The following is an 18,822-nucleotide window of genomic DNA, read 5'->3' on the forward strand; positions in this document are numbered from 1 at the left end:
ACTTTTATATTTAAACATACATGTAATGGGTTTTTATTCAGATTTTTTATATACTTCCTATTTGTATTTATTTTTAACGTATTGCATTACAATGTTAACCCATTGATACACTAACGTAAACAAGTGCAAACAGTCGGATAAAAACAATAAAGCTGTATAGAGTATCACCTGATAATTAAGATTTTACATAGAATCTTAAAGTGCGTCTAATAATATGGCCAGGGACTGTAAATTGTTTTGAATTCGAAATTTGTCAAAATTAAATATTTTATTCACAAAGGCATACAAATTTGTAATCAAAACAATTATTTATGATTCTATTTTATCGGAGTGACGCAGAATTATGTGTGATTCCATAACATCCGTAATTATTTATAGATGTCTTCCGGATCTGTTGTATCCTCACTAACAAAGAGAAAATACATTTTGTTAAGTAGTTTTAAACATATTACATTAAATTTGAAATAAAAATGAATATAAAAAATATTGCATGATTACCTGCCTCTTCCTATAATACCCCCTTTTTTTTAACCCCTTGTACTAAGCTGAAATTCGAAACAAGCCGTGCCTAACTTATGCACCTTCGCGAAAAGAACCTAAGACGAGAGAGATTAGGAGACAATATCTATTCAGGAGAGCCCATTCAGACATTCTTGTTTATCCTGAGATTAAGTATACAGACCCTGATATTCATCAGGGTACCTCGAAAGTCATGGATTCGGTTTTGAATAAAATTTGTCATGATTTTAAAAAAAATCATAGAAATTCATGGATTTAGGTTGCCGAAAAATCTAATTTTTAAAGCGGAATTTACCCTCCCCCCCTCCCCGAATATCTGAATTCGAAACAAACTCCCCACTTACAGTTATATTTTATTAAAATATAAAATGTTCTTATGTTTTTTCAAAAAATGAATGAAAGAATTATCTTTTAAACTTCTGAGATTTCAGATTTTTTTTAAATTTATTTATTATTTACTTTTATTTTACAATTTAAGATTCTAGCTGAAGCAAGACAGTCATTTCCGATTTTTTTTTTTTTTTTTTAAATTCCGAAATGAGACCAGTGAAATCAGGAGTAATACTTTATTTTCCGAGAAACAAGAAAAGTATCTTTAGAATGTAATTCTGCAGAAAAAAAAAGAAGAGGAAGAGTATTTGCTTTTGTATTTTTTTCAGCTATTTTAGTGCTTCAACTCATTCTTTACTCTTTTTTTTTTTTTTTAATAAATATGAAAATACAGAGTATAAAAGTTTTGGTTATGCCAATCATTTCAATGAATGTTATTATAATGCTTTTTAAAACTTATTGTTACTTTTTTGTCGGAGGAAATAATAACTTCGTTAAGTCATGAAAAATTCTTGGAATGAGTCATGGATTTAAAAATCTAAAATGTAGCTGATACCCTGTTCATGTTTGGCCTGTAATGTCGATTAAAAACCTGACTCGTGATATTCCAATTTGGCATAAAATTTTCATCACGATCTCTTGGAAATAGTGCAAGGGGTTAATTATCCTCATTTTTATTCACTTTAAATATTTTTTTTTTAAAAAATGAATGCATATAGTTAAATAGTTTTGTACTCAAATATTTGAAGATAGAAACTAAAATTAAAAAAGAAATGATAATAAATTGCTGCTGCTGCTTATCCCAACTGATGTGGCAGGGTTGCCACCACACAATCGACTAAAATGCAACTATTTTTGGCATGAGGCGGCTATGGCAACTTTTCATGCCTGAAAATGCTAAAAAAAAAAATAATAATAACTATTTTCAGGAAAGGGAAACTTTTCTGTATTCCCAGAGATGTAATTTTAACATAAATTGGGTTGAAAACTTGCGCGAGCTTCTGAACACACAGAATTTTTTTTTCCACTTAAAAAATAAAAAAGTTTGTATTGTAAATTCGAGTCATCACTTTTTAATGCGTTCGATTTGCTACAGATCCCATTGTAAGTCTATTTCGTTTCACGATCGCCCTTTCAATGGTTACGGTTACAATGGTAATGGTTACTTAATACGATGCGTGAATTCCGAATTTGAGTAATCACTTTTCACAATTATATATATATATAGATCGATAGATAGAAATTTAGAACTTGAACACTAACATATGGGTGATTCTTTTTAAACATGACGATTCGGACTGAAAAATTTCTTCAAGTTTCAAGTCTTCAAAATAATCTAAAATTTTTTTTGTATACTTCTTTAGTTACATTTATTAATATCTTACAGACAGCAGTGTAGTTCATTGACATTTGCTCGAGAAAAAAAAAATAGAAACTCATCAAATCTTGAATGCCAGGAGAATGACATATTAGCTTAGAAGTTTAAAAAACAGTCATTTTAAGTTAATAGTGAGTAACTGAACTTCAGCCTTTATGTTAGATGGACCATAAATTGCTTAAATTAATTATTTTTATCCACTGTAGAAAGAATCAAATTTGTTTTGTAAATAAGTAACTTTGAATACATCCAACCATATTACAATCATACATAAACTTGGTATTAGGTTAATATTTGGTTTTCCTCCTTACAGTATTAGCAGTTAAAAAAAAAAATTCTGGTAGCACTTCAATGTCCTGGAATTCATAAGCCAGAAAAATGACAGCCAGAATAATGACAAATTCGCCATTTTATAGCATATAACTTTAATTTAATATTTTGGACTAAGACATTTACCTTCTGCAGAAAACAACAGGATTTCTTAAAATAACTCAGATAAATCTATGTAGTTTATGTTATTAATAATTTCAAGAAGCCAGGAAAATGACAACACAAAAACCTACTCATCTTGAAAAAATTTTTGAAATAGATTTTGAACCAGAAAATTAGTTCTTTGTTCATGCAACAAGACATGTTCATATAGGAGGGTATCTAATCAATCTATTAACATAAGATATTGATTGCTGGCTCTATCTATTTTGGTTATAAACCATTAAATAAAAGTAGCCAGGAAAATGACAGATTTTCGTGGGACAAACAAATTATTGACAGAAAAAAATTTTTTAAACAAAGTTTTTGTAAATAATACCCTCTGCCTAATTAGATATTGAAAAATTTATGGGAAGTTTTGAAGCTAGTTATTATTGGAAACATTGTTTAAGACATGCCAGGAAAATGACTATTAGATTAGATCTTGGAGCAAAGGACAGTGAATTGTCATATTTCGTGAGAATCTCCCATATATATATAAAAAATCATCTTATTTGCTACCAACAGTATATAAGAATAAGTCATAAATTTTGTCATATTTTTGTTCTTATTTAAGCAACTATTTTCATAGTTTTTGGCAACTATTTCCATGCTTTAGGCTACTAAAAGCAACTAGTATTTTGTTCATTTTTTTTTACTGTGGCAACCCTGATCTAGCCAATAGCTTAGATCAGCTCCATGAGTATGCAACATGAGTTAGGTATAAGGCAGGGGTCTGTCCAGGCATTTTGTGAAAGGTCCTGTTTTTGTAAAATTGTGAGAGAGAAAAAACTATTCATAATCTGTGAATATAAAATAAGCGTTAAGTCACATTCTTTCAACCAGTGTCCTGCTTTTGTGAATTTGTGTGCAAATAGGGTCCTGTTATTTGGCATTTAGCCTATACTGCTCAATACAGAATATTCATTTCTGACGAATAATGGAAACAAAATCACTCACATTTTCAATAATTTCAATTGACGTATTTTAAATAACACAACTTAGTTATGTATCACTTCTAATGTGTTACGCATTAAGTAAACTTAAACAATTCTTAAATTTATAATATTTTATTTAAAAAATTGCCAGAAAATAGTTTTTATTTACTAAATACTCTATTAATTAATTTTATGAATAAATATAAATTGATCAATTATTTATTTACGAAAAAAAATATGATTTAGTATTAATAAGAATGTGCACACGATGTTTGTAAAAGTAGAAATATTTTCCTGGAATACTACGTTTGGAATTTAAACTTAGGGAAACTTAGTTTGTCTTGAACCCCCCCCCCTCCGGGAAGGGTTTATTGGATTAACAAAACAATAATGAAGATAAACAAATTTGTGATGGGTCCGATTAAAAGATAAATTATTTTGTGAAGGGTCCGTTTTTACAAAAGGATATTTTGTGAAAGATCCGTTAACGGACCACTGTATAAGGTTTGTATTAGGTAAAGCATCCAAGAAACCTTGTAAGTGTTTGTTAAAGTAGTATGTTGCTTCAGTTTGAGGAGATAGTTTAATGGGCATTATCATATTATATACCTTGTGCAACTACTTTCAGTTTTTTGCAACCTGAATTTCAGAGATACCTGACAGAAGTACGATTTAGTTTAATTTTTTTAGCTCAATGTAATGAAATGGAAGTCAATGTGTCCTGCTGGACGATTTTACCGTTCCCAAACTGATCTTGCTCTTTGTGTCGACAACTGTTGTCAAAAAATACAAAATTAAAATGGACCTGAAATAAAACTCAAAAGAGTTTGAATCAAATGATTAAGAAACCTTTGTACGTTAAATAAAAGAGAAGACTTATTAACTCAACAACAAAATCACCATTCCATAGAAAAATCCATTCCCAGGTAGCAAAATAAGGTTTATTTTCACTCAGCAAAAACCTTATAATGTAAACCTAAATATGTTTTATTTTTTATGCGGTTTACGAACAAACCTTCTAACCTTAAAACGAGATGTGTGACCATCTGCTCTATTCTATGCACATTACCCTAATCCCAAACCTTGGATAACAACCTTCTATATAAAAACCTTAAATAGAGGTTGACTTTGGGTTTTCAAGTGTGAAAAAAAAATCTTTTCATGAAGCTAGTCTCGAGGTGAAAATAATCTTAAATGTAGGTCATTATAAGGTTTCTTTTCGCAACACATGTTCAGCTATCATCCACCTTGTCTTGAAATTTTAATGGACAATGCAATTTGATCTTATCTCTAGTTAAGTGACAATCCTTTTAAAAAATAATTTTTAATCCTTTTAAGGTAAAAGGTTTGAAACTGAAATAGTTTTTTGCTTTATGGAAAAAAGTTTTTTAGTAAACATTTTCTTAACAATAAAAAGAAAAGAATCGACAATACTAACTGACATATAATAAGTAAATTATTTTATAAAAGATGCGCATAAGCACATAATATTCTACAACTGTGTTTCAAAAATATTGAATAAGAAGAAAGGTCTAGGAAACATACTTGAAAGGAATTTAAACAAGATTTCGCTCTTAAATTTTACAGTTTTCATACCCTAAAGCAGGGATGGCGAACCAATGGCACGCGTGCCATTTATGGCACGCGACACAATATTTTGGGCACTCCACCGATCACAATTGTTGTTACACTATGAATTGTTATTACACAAATGTTATTACGCTATGAAGCATATGTAACAATTAAATTAAAATTCACAAAAAAACAAACAAAATAATAAACACAGGGTGCGTAGCGTTTGTAAAAAGTACTTAAAGGTGCTTTTTGGGGGGATTTCGTTTTTAAAAGCTCTTAAAGGTGCTTTTTTCAGCTGGCGTTTTTAAAAAGTGCTTTTTTTCCGAATAATTTTTTTTCTTCTCTTCAGTGATATCTGGTGGATCCCATGCATTTCACGAAAAATGGGGAGTTTGCTACGTAATCATTGACGCGGACTTCATGTCGTACCCATGTTATGACTTGCGCATGCGCACACTTGAAACCGAAACCCGAGTGCTCCAATTCGGATAGAGAATATCAGATCCTTATGAAATGTTTTTCTTTTTAATTTATTTTAATTTTGTTCTTGTTTATTTTATTTTACTTCTAACACTTTTTTTGACGTAGGGGGTAAGGGTACTTTTGTTCTGAGTTCAGGGTCAAGTTGAATTCACTCGGTGATGTGGGAAAGTACTGATTGTTTCGATTTACGCCCGTTTCTTTTTGGGTTTTTTTTAACGCTAAAACTGTTTATAAAAAGTTTTTGTTTTTCAATAATATCATTGATTGAATATGAATTTTTTGAGTGCTTGAAAATTTTTGTAAAGTGCTTGAAAAGTTTTTAAAAAGTGTTTATTTTTGATTCAAAGATTTGGCTACGCACCCTGAAACAATTATTAATAAAAAAATAAATTAATACTAAAAAACAGTTAATAACCGTAAAAAACCAGCTAACAATAAATAACTAGCAAAAAAAAAATCAACAGTCCTGCTTAAACTAACATCTTACAACCTAATATAAGTTATTGGTCATCTAATCTGCAACAACAGAAGTCACTTTGATGTTACTTTAAGTTGAATTACTTGTATAACTGAGACATTGCAAAATGTATTTTTTTTCATAGTAAATGAAGAGTTTAGAGTTGATAGTATTTAGTGTTATTATTTTCCCAATAATCACGAAGTCAAAATTATTTGACGGCACGTCTATGACATCATTAAACAGTTTTTTTTAGAAAAAATTGCACGTTGGTGTATAAAGGTTCGCCACCCCTGCTCTACAGCAACCATCGTATATACAATATCACAAAGCACGCGTGCAGTCCAACAGTCCAGCAGCAAAACTCCCAAATAAAACTTGGCAATCTTCCAATCAGATGATACTACTTTCTTTTTAGTGTCACGAAAATGTTTGCACTAAAAACCTTTTTTTTTTCAATAAAACAAAAATATTGCAGTTTCAAACCTTTCATTCTTTTTTTAAAAAAAGTATTGTCACTGAGGTCCATCGTGACGTATTAGCTGACGTCACACTAGCGATAGGATCAAATTGCATTGTCCATTAAAATTTCATGACAAGGTGGATTTTAGCTGTGCATACGAAACTTTGCGAAAAGAAACCTCATAAATATCTAGATTTAAGATTATTTTCACCTTGAGACTAGCTTTATTCATGGATTATTTTCTTGCTTGAAAACCCTAAGTCAACCTCGATTTAAGGTTTTCATATAGAAGATTGCTTTCCAAGGTAACTTGAAATTATACAGCGGCCTAGGCCCATACGCCAAATACAGTGGATCATTAAAATAGGTCAACAGACCCTTATATAAAAAAAATACAAAAATTATTAACCCTTATATAAATAAAATACAAAAATTATATATATATAAAATATGAAAATTACTAACCCTGAGACAACCAGTAAAAACTGAGTGAGCCAGAGCTGGTGGACCCCTCAATACAAGACAAAAAAAATCCAACAATTGCACCAAAAACAGCCGTAAATACACTCATAAAATCACCAAAAGGTGAAAGGATAAATGAATATAGTGCTAAAATTGATAGGTTAAAACAGAGACAAAATCACAGATGTATACACTTGCCAATAGGGCATTGAAAGGATACAGCCAATCAAGCCAGCTTGAATCATGCTGGTAGAACCAAAATAGTGAGAGTGAAGTAGTAACAGGTAGTTAAAATGAAGAACAACAAGTAAAGCACAGTAAATTCAATTAAAGTACAAAAAAATACAGAGGATAAAATACCAATATATACTAAAAGGGGTGTATAACAATCTAAAAACCGTGTATAAAATACAATCGCAATGTAAAATACCAAATGTATTAAAATCCAAAGGTTGTAAACAAACCTAAAGCATGCAAAGGCAAGTTAAAACACTAAAATGTCAATGTGATCCAAAAAAAAAGTTTTGTCAAGGTGGTTAGATCAAGCAGGTTAAAATTTTAGTTATTGTCAATTTCGTTTATTAATGCCATATGTTCCCCAAGAGTAGTTTTAATGATAATCTTAATAATTTCTCTACAGACCTTGTCTGCAAAAATTTGTTGGCTTGTTTTTTGGAAGAAATAATTTTTTCGGAGTGTCCGGTACCGATCACAATTATAGAAAAGATGCTCTATGGTTTGTCTTTGGTTACAGTTTGAGCAAATATCTGATTTATTAAAAAATTTGTTTTGGTATACTCCGAACACTCCGTGCCCCGTCAGAAATTGGTTAAAATAGAAATTAGTTTGCAACCTTGTAGTTGACGGGGTCTTAATGAATTTAAATGTATGCCTGCCTTTCTCAGAATTTTGCCATTTGGTTTTCCACCTTGCCATTAAATATTGTTTGATTTCTGTTTTGGTTTGTTTGGGGGTCTTCAGAACCTGGAGATCTACACTGTCAGAACCAATGTCTTCCTTTGCGGCCCTGTCTGCCTCCTCATTGCCCTGGATCCCCACATGTGCTTTTACCCAGTTCAAAATAGTGTTCTTATTCCAAATTTTTTTGATCTCTTCTATAAGTTTGGAACTGAGTTCTGGGTTAGCTAGGGCCTGGAGGGATGATAGTGAGTCTGAAAAAATCGTTGCATGTGTAATATCATGCTGACGTAACCATATCAGGGCAGACTAGATTGCCAACAGCTCTGCAATAAATATGTTGGTGTTATCAGTGACTCTGGTGGAGGCTTTGAAAATCGTGATACCGTTGTTCTTGACTATCATTGCGTGTGAAGTCCTGAATTTATTCGGACAGTCTGCCTCCATCAGAGAGCCATCAGTGTAGATCTCCACTCCCTGATCTTTAGGGCTGCTATATCCCCAGGGCAAGGCAATGTAATCTGAAGGATGCCCTAGGGCTGGTTTCTCAAAATCTATGTTATAAACAAAAGCAATAGGTAGAATATAATTTATGTCCTCGAGTCTCCAGTCCCACCTCACCCTTTTGCAAAAGATGTCCTCCACGATTTTCAGACCAATTGGCATAACACCCGTCATTATCTGGATTGCCTCTGTGCTCGTTGTAACATAGGCCTTCGTGATAGTTAAGAGTGGTATTCGCTGGATACTGTTTAATTGTTTTATTTTAATTGTTTCCAAGGTAATGTGCGATGAGGTAATTTGATGAGGGTAATGTGCGTAGAATAGAGCAGATGGTCACAGATCACGTTTTAAGGTTCACACGTAAACCGTATAAAAAACCGTTTTAAATTTACATTAAAAGGTTTTTGCTGAGTGAAAATAAACCATTTTTTTGCTATCTGGGTGTTATAGTATGAAAAGCCATAGTTACATTTTAACATCATCATAATAGTCTTGGGCAGGAGGTCTCTTATACCTGCTTATGTATTCCAAGCCATGTGAGCCCCGTGAATGATAATCTTCCAAGTAATTCAGCGTCAGAAGGTCGGGACGAAATCTCATGAGAAAGTAGACCCAGGGCTTCACAATCGTTGGGAGATTGAATTTCGAATCATTTTCTTTCTCCAGCACTTCTACTTCCACTTCGATCCGCGTGTAGTAGGTGGGGTGGCATTCGAATGCATCCATATGGGAAAGCATCTTCTGATCCACCAAAAATATTTCTCCCACGATATTCTGAAAGATATTTTAGATAAAATCAATAACTACTTTTTTTTCTTTCCTTTTTGTTGAAAAAAAATTATGGTAACCATTCTGCAAAAGAATTTGTAAGGTCCTCAGAACTTTCAAAGACCCTTTTTACCAAAAGCCACCCAAGCAACAAAATAAATTACCCTAGTAACAATTTTACCTTGGTCCCAGTTGGGTTCAAAATTGGCTCGATATGGCTACTATAAGAACAGACCTTCCCTTTTTGATGGAACTAACTTGCGTTACATGGTAAGGAAAACCTCCCACGGCTAACCTATGATCCCACTGGGGATATCAGTATTGCGCAGGAGTGATTGTGGGCCCCCAACTCAAAAATCCTGAAAATCATTAATGACGAATTTCGAAAAATTAATGTCTTTATAAATTTAAATCATTGATATGTTCAAAACATGCGATTCTAAATAAATTATATGCAGCATAATTTAAATGAATAATTTTGTATATGTTTACTTTTATCTCTAATCACATTTATTATTATACCAGGAAAAAAAAATTAAAAATGAAAGAGATGCCAAGTATAAATTCTAGTTCTAATATTTTTTAATAAAATATACAAAAATTTTTGATCGATGATTTCTTGAAACTTCTGAACCTTGGATTTCCGGATCGTGGTTAGCGAAAAATCCGGATTTTTTTCCGGAGCACAATCATCTCTGTGTCCGGATGCGGAATTCGTATCGATCAGCCATCTCTGGGCCCTGTTCCTCTCATTGCAAGGCTCTATCCCAGGAGCCATCACGGCACTTGTAGTTGTTGTACTGATCTTGTAAAAACATTTCCACAACAGCATGTTTGTTTTTGAATGGGCATCCATTCGATTGTTTACCGTGGCAAGCCCTGACAACAATTTTACCTTCTTGGGTTCAAAATCGACTCGATATGGGTCAGACACCCAGGGACCAATTTTTTTTTTAATATTGGGTCCTTTATTGAATCGATATCGACCTACATACTGCTAATATAGTGGCTGAATAATGAATATAAAATATCGACAATTCTATATAAGGCCGGTTATAAAGTGGCTGTAAAATATCGCGCGAACCGGACTATTCTATGTAGGGCCAATATCGGAAAAAGCTCTTTGCTCAGTAATCGAGTCGAATCTTGGCTCAAAGTTACTTTATTTTACTGATATTGACTCTATATAGAATTTTCCAATGCACCCGATATTTTACAGTCACTCTACAACCAATATCGATCCTATAGAAAATTGTCAAATTCACCCGATATCCATCATAACTAGAGCCCGGATTTTGATGACCTAAAAAATCCCAACTAATGCCCTTAAAAAGTGCAAAAACTGCCCTTAAAAATCCAAAAATTGCGCAAAAAATGCCTGAAATAAAGTAAAAATATTGAATTAAAAATTTTTTTTGCTCTTTAAAATTATTATGAGTCATTTAAAAAATATAAAGCAATGCAATACTTGTTCTACGTTCATTAAAGTTTGAAAAATTTGTTTTATATCCTAAAATAACAAAAAAAGGAAAATATCTTGACACCAAAATATTTTTATTTTGTATAGAAACTTAAATGAATATAACAACTTCCATCTCATAATATTGCTAAATATCAGAATTACATTGGATTATCAAATTTTTTTTTAATATTTTGAAATGTAAACGAGCGTCTCTTGTCTGAAAGCAAATTTTCATACCAGGAGAGGCTTCTTTCAACGTCTACTGATGTTATTGGTGCTTACTTGAAAAGGACGGTCACACTTACTGACAATTCTTCTTCAATTTGAAAAGATTTTGCTTCACCTGTTAATATTCTATAGATTTTCTTCATTGTTTGGAAGCCAGTGTAATAATGAAAATTGATAAAAAATAATAAAAATTGGAAAAAATTAACAAAAAACTTTAAAAAATGCATTAAAATGCAAAATACGCCCCAAAATTTAAATTAAAATGCCCTATAAATCTAAAAAAATGCTCTAAAAGACAAAAAATTTCCAAAAATGCAAATGTCATCAAAATCCGGCCCATAATCAGAACCAATGTAGGTTCAATCATTAAATCAATGTAAGTTCTATATTGGCCATTCTCGGACCGATATTAAAAAATCTAGACATCCCAATATTGGTCCCTCTGTTCTTATAGCAGCACCCATATCTAGTAAATTTTGAACCCAACCGGGTTCATGGTCAATTTACCCATTCAAAGGCATAGGCGCTGTTGTTGAAATGTTTTTAAAAATGCATGCACTACAAGTCTAAGAGTCGTGGTGGGGATAGAGCGTTCCTCCTAACAGTGAGTGGAACAGGGTTCGAATCTCAGCGATGGCTGATCGGTTCCCCATCCGGCATGTACCGATCACAGTGCTGATGTAAAATATCTTCATTGTAGACGGATCATGGGTCCCCTTGCCGTTAGGTTGACAGTGGGAGGTTTTCCTCTACATGTGATGCAAATGCGGGATCCATCAAAAAGTCCTCTACAAAGGCAAATTTCTCCCAATGCTTGATCCAAGAGTTGCCTTGTCGTCTGGATTGGATTCAAAATTACAAGGATACGGAGTTGAACATGGGTTGTCGTAAACTCAAAATTGGGTCGGCTTTTCAACGACGGTTACATAAAACTACAAGTGTCAGATTTTTTTTTTTTAAGTTTAGTTCTCAAAAGCTATCAGTACCAGGGCCGCTAGACCTACTTTTAAGTGCCAGTGAAAATTCAATTTTATACATTTTTTTAGTGTTTTATTTTGAATTTGCACTGTTTCTTATGAAAAGAAAATTTACATAAAATTGAAAAATACAATAATTATTTTTTATATTTCGTTACTATCACAATCGGATGTAAACAAAAAAAAAATTTTCTTGATTTAATTATTAAAACTGAACGCAATTTGTTAACACGGGTGAGCACATTTTTGGTTTCACTTACATAAAGTACTTGTCTAATTCGGGTGTGGAAATTTCAAATCTGTAATTAGTTTTGAAATCGACAGATCTTTTTTTTTAAAAACAAAATGTCATTTTTAGTCTTCTTTTTTTCAATGTACAAGTTTTAAAACGTTCTATTTAACAGAGGATCTCGTAAATGTTGTGTACTCCTAGGGGAATTAGAACACAACATCGAGATTAAAATTGCATAGAAACTTATGTCCATAAATGTGGCCATACGCGGCTAGGGACGCTCCATAAAACACATGAAGGTGCCATTCATAATAGGAAAGAACCCCTAGCGGTGTATTATGACATTTCGTGCATAAGTTCGTACGCAATTTTAATTCTGATGATGTGCTCCCGAACTCCCTTAGATGTTTATCTCAACATTTACAGTCTCAGGTCAAATTATTGGACGCACAATCAGTTTCTATGTAAAATCTTAATTATTCTATGATACTCTACAGCATTATTGTTTTTATGTAACTGAAACCGGTTTGCACTTGTTTATGTTCGAGTATCAATGGGTTAACATTGTAATGCAATACGTTAAAAATAAATACAAATAGGAAGTATATAAAAAATATTCTGAATAAAAACCCATTACATGTATGTTTAAATATAAAAGTACAGCCTATAAACTCGTGCAAAACATGCCATTATTAGAAATCTACAGTGCGTCTCATCATTTGGTATAATTATTATAATAGACTAATATAATACCTAATATAATAAATGTTCTATATTTATATAATATATCGTCTCATTTATCCAATTGATACACGAACGAAACTGCGTAAAAACAATAAGAGCTGTATAGAGTATCACCTGATAATTAAGATTTTACATAGAATCTTAGAGTGCGTATAATAATTTGGCCAGAGATTGTATGCGACTCCCTGTTATATATAACGTTTTAAACCTGTACATTTCGGTAAAACGTAGACATAAATTGTGATATTTAAAAGAAAAAAATTGTTGCCATGCGTCTGTATTGTCTTGGCATCATAAAAAAGGGAAAATGCCCAGATTATCACTAAGAGATCATTAGTATGGCTATATTAAGAAGTTAACAATGAAATCTTACAAAACTTACTTAAATTAAAATATACACTTATGACGAGGTGGCAATTATTCTTTATTTCTTGTCCAGTAGTGGACTGATCGTAAAGACACGGTTCCCAATAGAACTCATAAGTCAAGTATCACTGGCTGCGGTCTGTAAGCGGGAGGGGGGGGGGGGGACCGCTTCGATCAGCCTGTGTAGGGAAATAGGGTGCGCTGTATCGGTCCTCTGTTCTACCGAAGAGTGCTCGACTTCACGTGCAGGTCGTTGGGCTACCAAAGCAGAGGGCTGCAGAGGATCAAAATTGCGGTGACATGCCTTCGGATCACTCCCAGGGATGTTTCCCAGACAGTTGCCAATAGCCGATTGTGCAACTCCAGTGTGACGTAAGTAAAGTACCCACCTTTCTACATATCTTTATTTCTTCAAAGAAAAAAAAATATTCTTAGAATAACTATTGAGGAATCTTGTGAAGTATTTTATTAGCCATAGGATTTAGTGACTTTGTTGTTGGGTGACAGACTGAAATCATTGGTAGATTTTTATCCCGTTTCGCTAAATCGCTTCAGCACTAAAAAACGGCTGGTAGGTATATAATTTACGTCGCACTAGAACTGCATAACGACCTGCGAGCGAATTCGAGCACTTTACAGTAGAACAATTTAACAAGGGCCGATACTTCACACCGTCGGTCTTTACGTAGACTGATCGAAGTGGTCACCCACCCGCTAAATGACAGCAGTCAGTGATGCTTGACTTCGGTCGCACTACAATAACGAGCACCACAATCAGCCAATTGGAAACCCGATTTTTTGAGTTTACGACTACCAATGTTGAACCCCGTAGCCTTGTAATTTTGAACCCAATCCAGAAGACAAGGGAACTCCTGGATCAAGTATCGGGTAAAATTTGCCTTCAGAATGGACTCTTTGAATAAACTAACTCGCATTTGCGTTACATGGAGAGAAAATCCTCGAAAACCTCCCAAAATTAGCATGGTGGCTACTGAACTCTAAACCATGATCCGTCTACCGCTGAGGATAATTTACGCCAGCAATGTGGTTGGTGCAAGTCATGTGCGGAAGACGTATTACGTTTGATGCGGACTAATTTATACCCTTTACATTACTTTACATGAATTATTAACACATGTAAAGTATTTTTCTGTAACAATTTTTACGCTGACTTAAATGAGACCAATACTATGGTGATCGAATTTAGAATTTATCAGCGTTTTGTGTATAAATACTACAATTTTGTACATGCACTTATTTATACATCTACATTGCAAGACAGACAAATGAGGTATTATTTCCTGTGCATATTTTTCTAATTCAAGCCTATGATAATAAACATGAGTCAACAAGACTAATATTTAAAAAGTTGAAAGGTGATTTTTTTAAGTGTAAGATGTTCTATTTTTGAATTGCACTTATTATGAAGAAAATCCTCATAACTTCTGAACTATTAGTCTCGCAATGTAGTCTCGAGGCATTCAATTCAGCGTAAAGGAGTCTTTGAAGCATATACTTTGCTTGTTCAGATTCTACCTAGCTGGTAATGTAAAGTGTATATATAAGTACGAGTTAAAAGTAATACTTTTCATATATATATATAAAGTCTTGCAACTTTTGAACTATTTTAATGATTTGTTTATAATTTCATTCGATTCACCTTGAAAAATAGATGGAAATAACGTCTCACATGTAACAGGTACTAGTATAAATTTGTACTTTTTGAATATGAAACGCTTATAACATCTTACCTATAGGTCCGATCCTTTGGGGATTAATCTCGATTAATTCAGCGTACAAAAATACACTGCGAACATTACCTCACTTGTCTGTCTGGAAGAACTTCAATTCTACCCTACAAAACAACCCCATTTGCCTCATAAAAGGAGGCGGAACGTACAGAGTAGAGTTTCTAAATTAACACATCCAAAATTATGTCTACATTTTTGATTATTTGAAAATTTAGAGACCTTTACCCTCAAGTCCCGCAATGGACAGATCACCGAATTCAAGCATCATCGACTGAGGTGAGTGTGTAGGAGGACGACCATTTAGATCAGTCTGTGTAGGGACCGAGGGTGTGAGGTATTGGTCCTCGTTAAACTGTTCTACCGTAAAGTGCTCGAATTTGCTCGCAGGTCGTTGGGCTACCAAAGCAGGGGAGCAGAGGATCAAAATTGCTGTCGCATGTCTTCGGATCATCCTCAGGGATGTTTCCCAGACCGTCGCCAATTTGCAACTCAGGTGCAACTTAAATAAAATACCTACCGTTTTCTAGTGCTGAAGTGATTTAGCAAAGCCTGGGTGCAAATCTACCAACGATTTCCGTCTGTCACACAACAAGCAAAGTCACTAAATCCTATGGCTAATAAAATACTTCACAAGATTCTTCAAAAGTTATTGTAGGAATATTTTTATTTATTCATTATATATATATATATATATATTTTGCTTTGAAGAAACAAAGAAATAATTGTGCACCTCGTCATAATTATTTTAATTTCAGTAAGATTTGCAATATTTCATTGTTAACTTCTTAATAAAGTAATACAAATGACCTCTTAGAGATAATTTGGGCATTTTCCCTTTTTTATTATACAAAGACAATACAGAAGCATTCTTGCACTACACTAATTTAGTGTCCAGCAGTGGACTGATTGTAAAGACACGGTTCCCAGCAGATCACAGAAGTCAAGCATCACTGGCTGCAGTCAGTGTGCGAGTGGGTGACCACTTGGATCAGTCTGCATAGGAATCGAGGGTGTGCGGTATGGGTCCTCGTTAAACTGTTCTATTGTAAAGTGCTCGACCTCGCTTGCACGTCGTCGAGCTACCGAAGCGGGGGTGCCATCCCCTCTGCAGAGGATCAAAATTGTGATGGCATATCTTCGGATCATCCTCAGGGATGTTTTTCAGACCGTCACCAAAAGCCCATTGTGCAGCTCTAGTGCAACGAAAATGAGCAACAACAACAACAACAACACTGTTTTAGTACTAATCTCACAGTGGTCCAATTGATCTAGGGACTGCTGCACCAAGTAGGAAAAGGTCACAGGAAAGAGTCCCGAACTTTTGATAGAACTTAAACACTTACAAATATGCAAGTAACCGAGCGATCTGCATAAAACCTTTATTTTGAAATATAAAAATTAGACAACGGTGTCATTTTTTCGTTTCTATGTCGTATAATTAAAGAGTATTGCACTACTTATAAATATTCGCTGTAGTTATACAGTGAATTTATATTATAAACGTGTGATGCTCTGTATTACAATTTGGTGCTTCAGCTTTCAGAATTTCCCACGCCCCGAGTTTTCTGGATTTTATTCTATAGTTAAACTTTAATGTGGTACGACTTTTCATTAAATATATAAATCTTAATTATTAAGAATGACTTTAAGCAGTTAATTGTTTCTTGTAATTTTGATGGTAAAATTAAAGTCACGAGCCTACATCCACCTTGCGTGGATATAGTGTAATTTAATGTTACGATTCGAATTCTGAATCAAAGCATTGCTTCTAAATTATCTTTTGTTAATAATGACCAACAATAAACTGCTTAACCGCTGTAACTACTTGACCGCCGTAATATAACTACGACCATGGGGTGAAAGTCTATTTAAGCTATCCAGACACTTCTATGCGTGTTCTCTGCTCGAAAATTAGGGTAACCGAGTTACCCTACCATGTTATGTCTAAATTAACTTGTATAGAAAATTTTCATATACAGGATTGCTCACTTTAAAATTAGGCTTTTAAATCTGTGAATAATTAGTAATTTTGACTTTACCGTAAGGAAATGTTTTTAAATTTATATGAAATTTAGAATTCTAAATATTGCTGTGTCACAATAAGTGAATTGGCAATTGCATCTACAGTAATTGGAGCCACGCTTTGACTGGATTATTGATTTGGAGCCACGCTTTGACTGGAATATTGACTCGGAGCCACGCTTTGGCTGGATTATTGACTTGGAGCCACGCTTTGACTGGATTATTGACTCGGAGCCACGCTTCGACTGGATTATTGACTCTGAGCGATACTTCGACTGGACTATTGACCCGGAGCGATGCTTCGACTGGACTATTGACTCGGAGCGATGCTTCGACTGGACTATTGACTCGGAGCGATGTTTCGACTGGACTATTGACTCGGAGCGATGCTTCGACTGGACTATTGACTCGGAGCGATGCTTCGACTGGATTATTGACTTGGAGCCGCACATTGACTGTATTATTGACTTGGAGCAGCGCTTTAAAGGCAAAATTTAACTCTTACATAATCATTGTTAGATATGTATGATTTATTTGACTCAATAATTTTTTTATCATGATATATTCAAAGTTTATCTTGCTGTTTTGTGTTAAAAGTTAGGTCAAAATTCTTAAATTTAGTTTTGAAATTAGTCACTCTTCTTAAGGTTTATTTTAAAAGCAGTCTTTGTTACATTTATTATACAAAATAATTTTATTTTTTAATTAAATTTATTTTAATTTATAATTTGAGAACAGGTTATTGCGTCAGAAAATTATTAATATATTTATGAGTAATTAGAAAACCAATATTTTAAGTCCCTAGTTTCTATTGAAATATTTATATGATTAGAAATTTAGAGGTTGGTAGTTTTATTCTGGTATTACACGTTACTCGTATTTTGGTTATCGGTAGTAGTAAACTGTACACAGGTACGATCGAATGTTATACTTGCGAATTTTTTTAATGTATTCTACAAATCTTCATATATTAAAGTTCCAAGTCCCTTGCAATTTCATTTTTAAAAAAATTCAAAATTTTCAAATTTAACGGATAGATAAAAAATATACTGCATGTTTCGAAATTGCGATTAATTTTATGAGAACTGACAATTACTCTTCAAAGCAATGGTAAAGATATCAAACCTTGAATTTTGCAGTCATAGTTTTTGATGTCATATGGTTTGTTACAGACCTTGGTCACCTGGTGTGCTGTATATCGTAATAGAATTTATAACTTTGTTATATGCCAGAAATTTACAATAAAAGCTAATAAATTTAATAAACAACCAAGCATTGACAAATACTTTTATAAGTCTATGGGCAAAATTTTTTGTTGTTTAAAAACTTGTTTGCTTAAATAGATATTGTCTAGCCTCAAAGAATGTAATCATACGATTTTGGGTTCCCATTGAAATTTCTATCAAACCAGATAATTCATCAAGTTAAGAAATGTTTAATTAGTTTTTGAGAGTTGGTGCAAATTTTAGTCTTCAAAAAATTTAAAAAAATCCTTTACTAGTAAACATGTTAGAATCGTATCTAAAAATCACTTTGCGACGGCTTTCACATGCTAATTATTATTAACTTATTTTAGCTTTTTAAGCATTATTACACAAACAATTTGCTAAAAAATTACTTTTTCAAAGAAATTATGAAAATTGCATTTATACGAATTATATTGGACTGAAATAAAACGTATCTAGACATCTTAATATTTTTTTTAAAACAAAAAACACTGATAAAATACTGTTTTAACTGAAGTTTAGGAAAGCTCTAGATTCTATTCGTTCTACAT

General features: G+C 33.1%; 1 protein-coding gene across 3 annotated transcripts in view; it reads right to left on the reverse strand.

The window, feature by feature from the left end:
* Positions 1-249: 249 nt before the first annotated feature.
* Positions 250-18,822, reverse strand: part of LOC107450835 (gamma-glutamylaminecyclotransferase) — a 46,249-nt gene continuing 27,676 nt past the window's right edge. For 2 of the 3 annotated variants that reach the window (XM_071184119.1, XM_071184117.1), the window contains exons 3-4: positions 8,965-9,269; positions 250-405 (exon numbers count right to left, since the gene is read on the reverse strand). In XM_071184119.1, coding sequence (XP_071040220.1) covers positions 369-405; positions 8,965-9,269 — 342 coding nt within the window. In that variant the 3' untranslated portion in view covers positions 250-368. The remainder of the gene's footprint in view (positions 406-8,964; positions 9,270-18,822) is intronic. The other variant, XM_071184118.1, reaches the window with a different exon arrangement.

The sequence above is a fragment of the Parasteatoda tepidariorum genome, chromosome 8 (genome assembly GCF_043381705.1).
Source record: "Parasteatoda tepidariorum isolate YZ-2023 chromosome 8, CAS_Ptep_4.0, whole genome shotgun sequence".
NCBI classification, from domain to species: domain Eukaryota; kingdom Metazoa; phylum Arthropoda; class Arachnida; order Araneae; family Theridiidae; genus Parasteatoda; species Parasteatoda tepidariorum.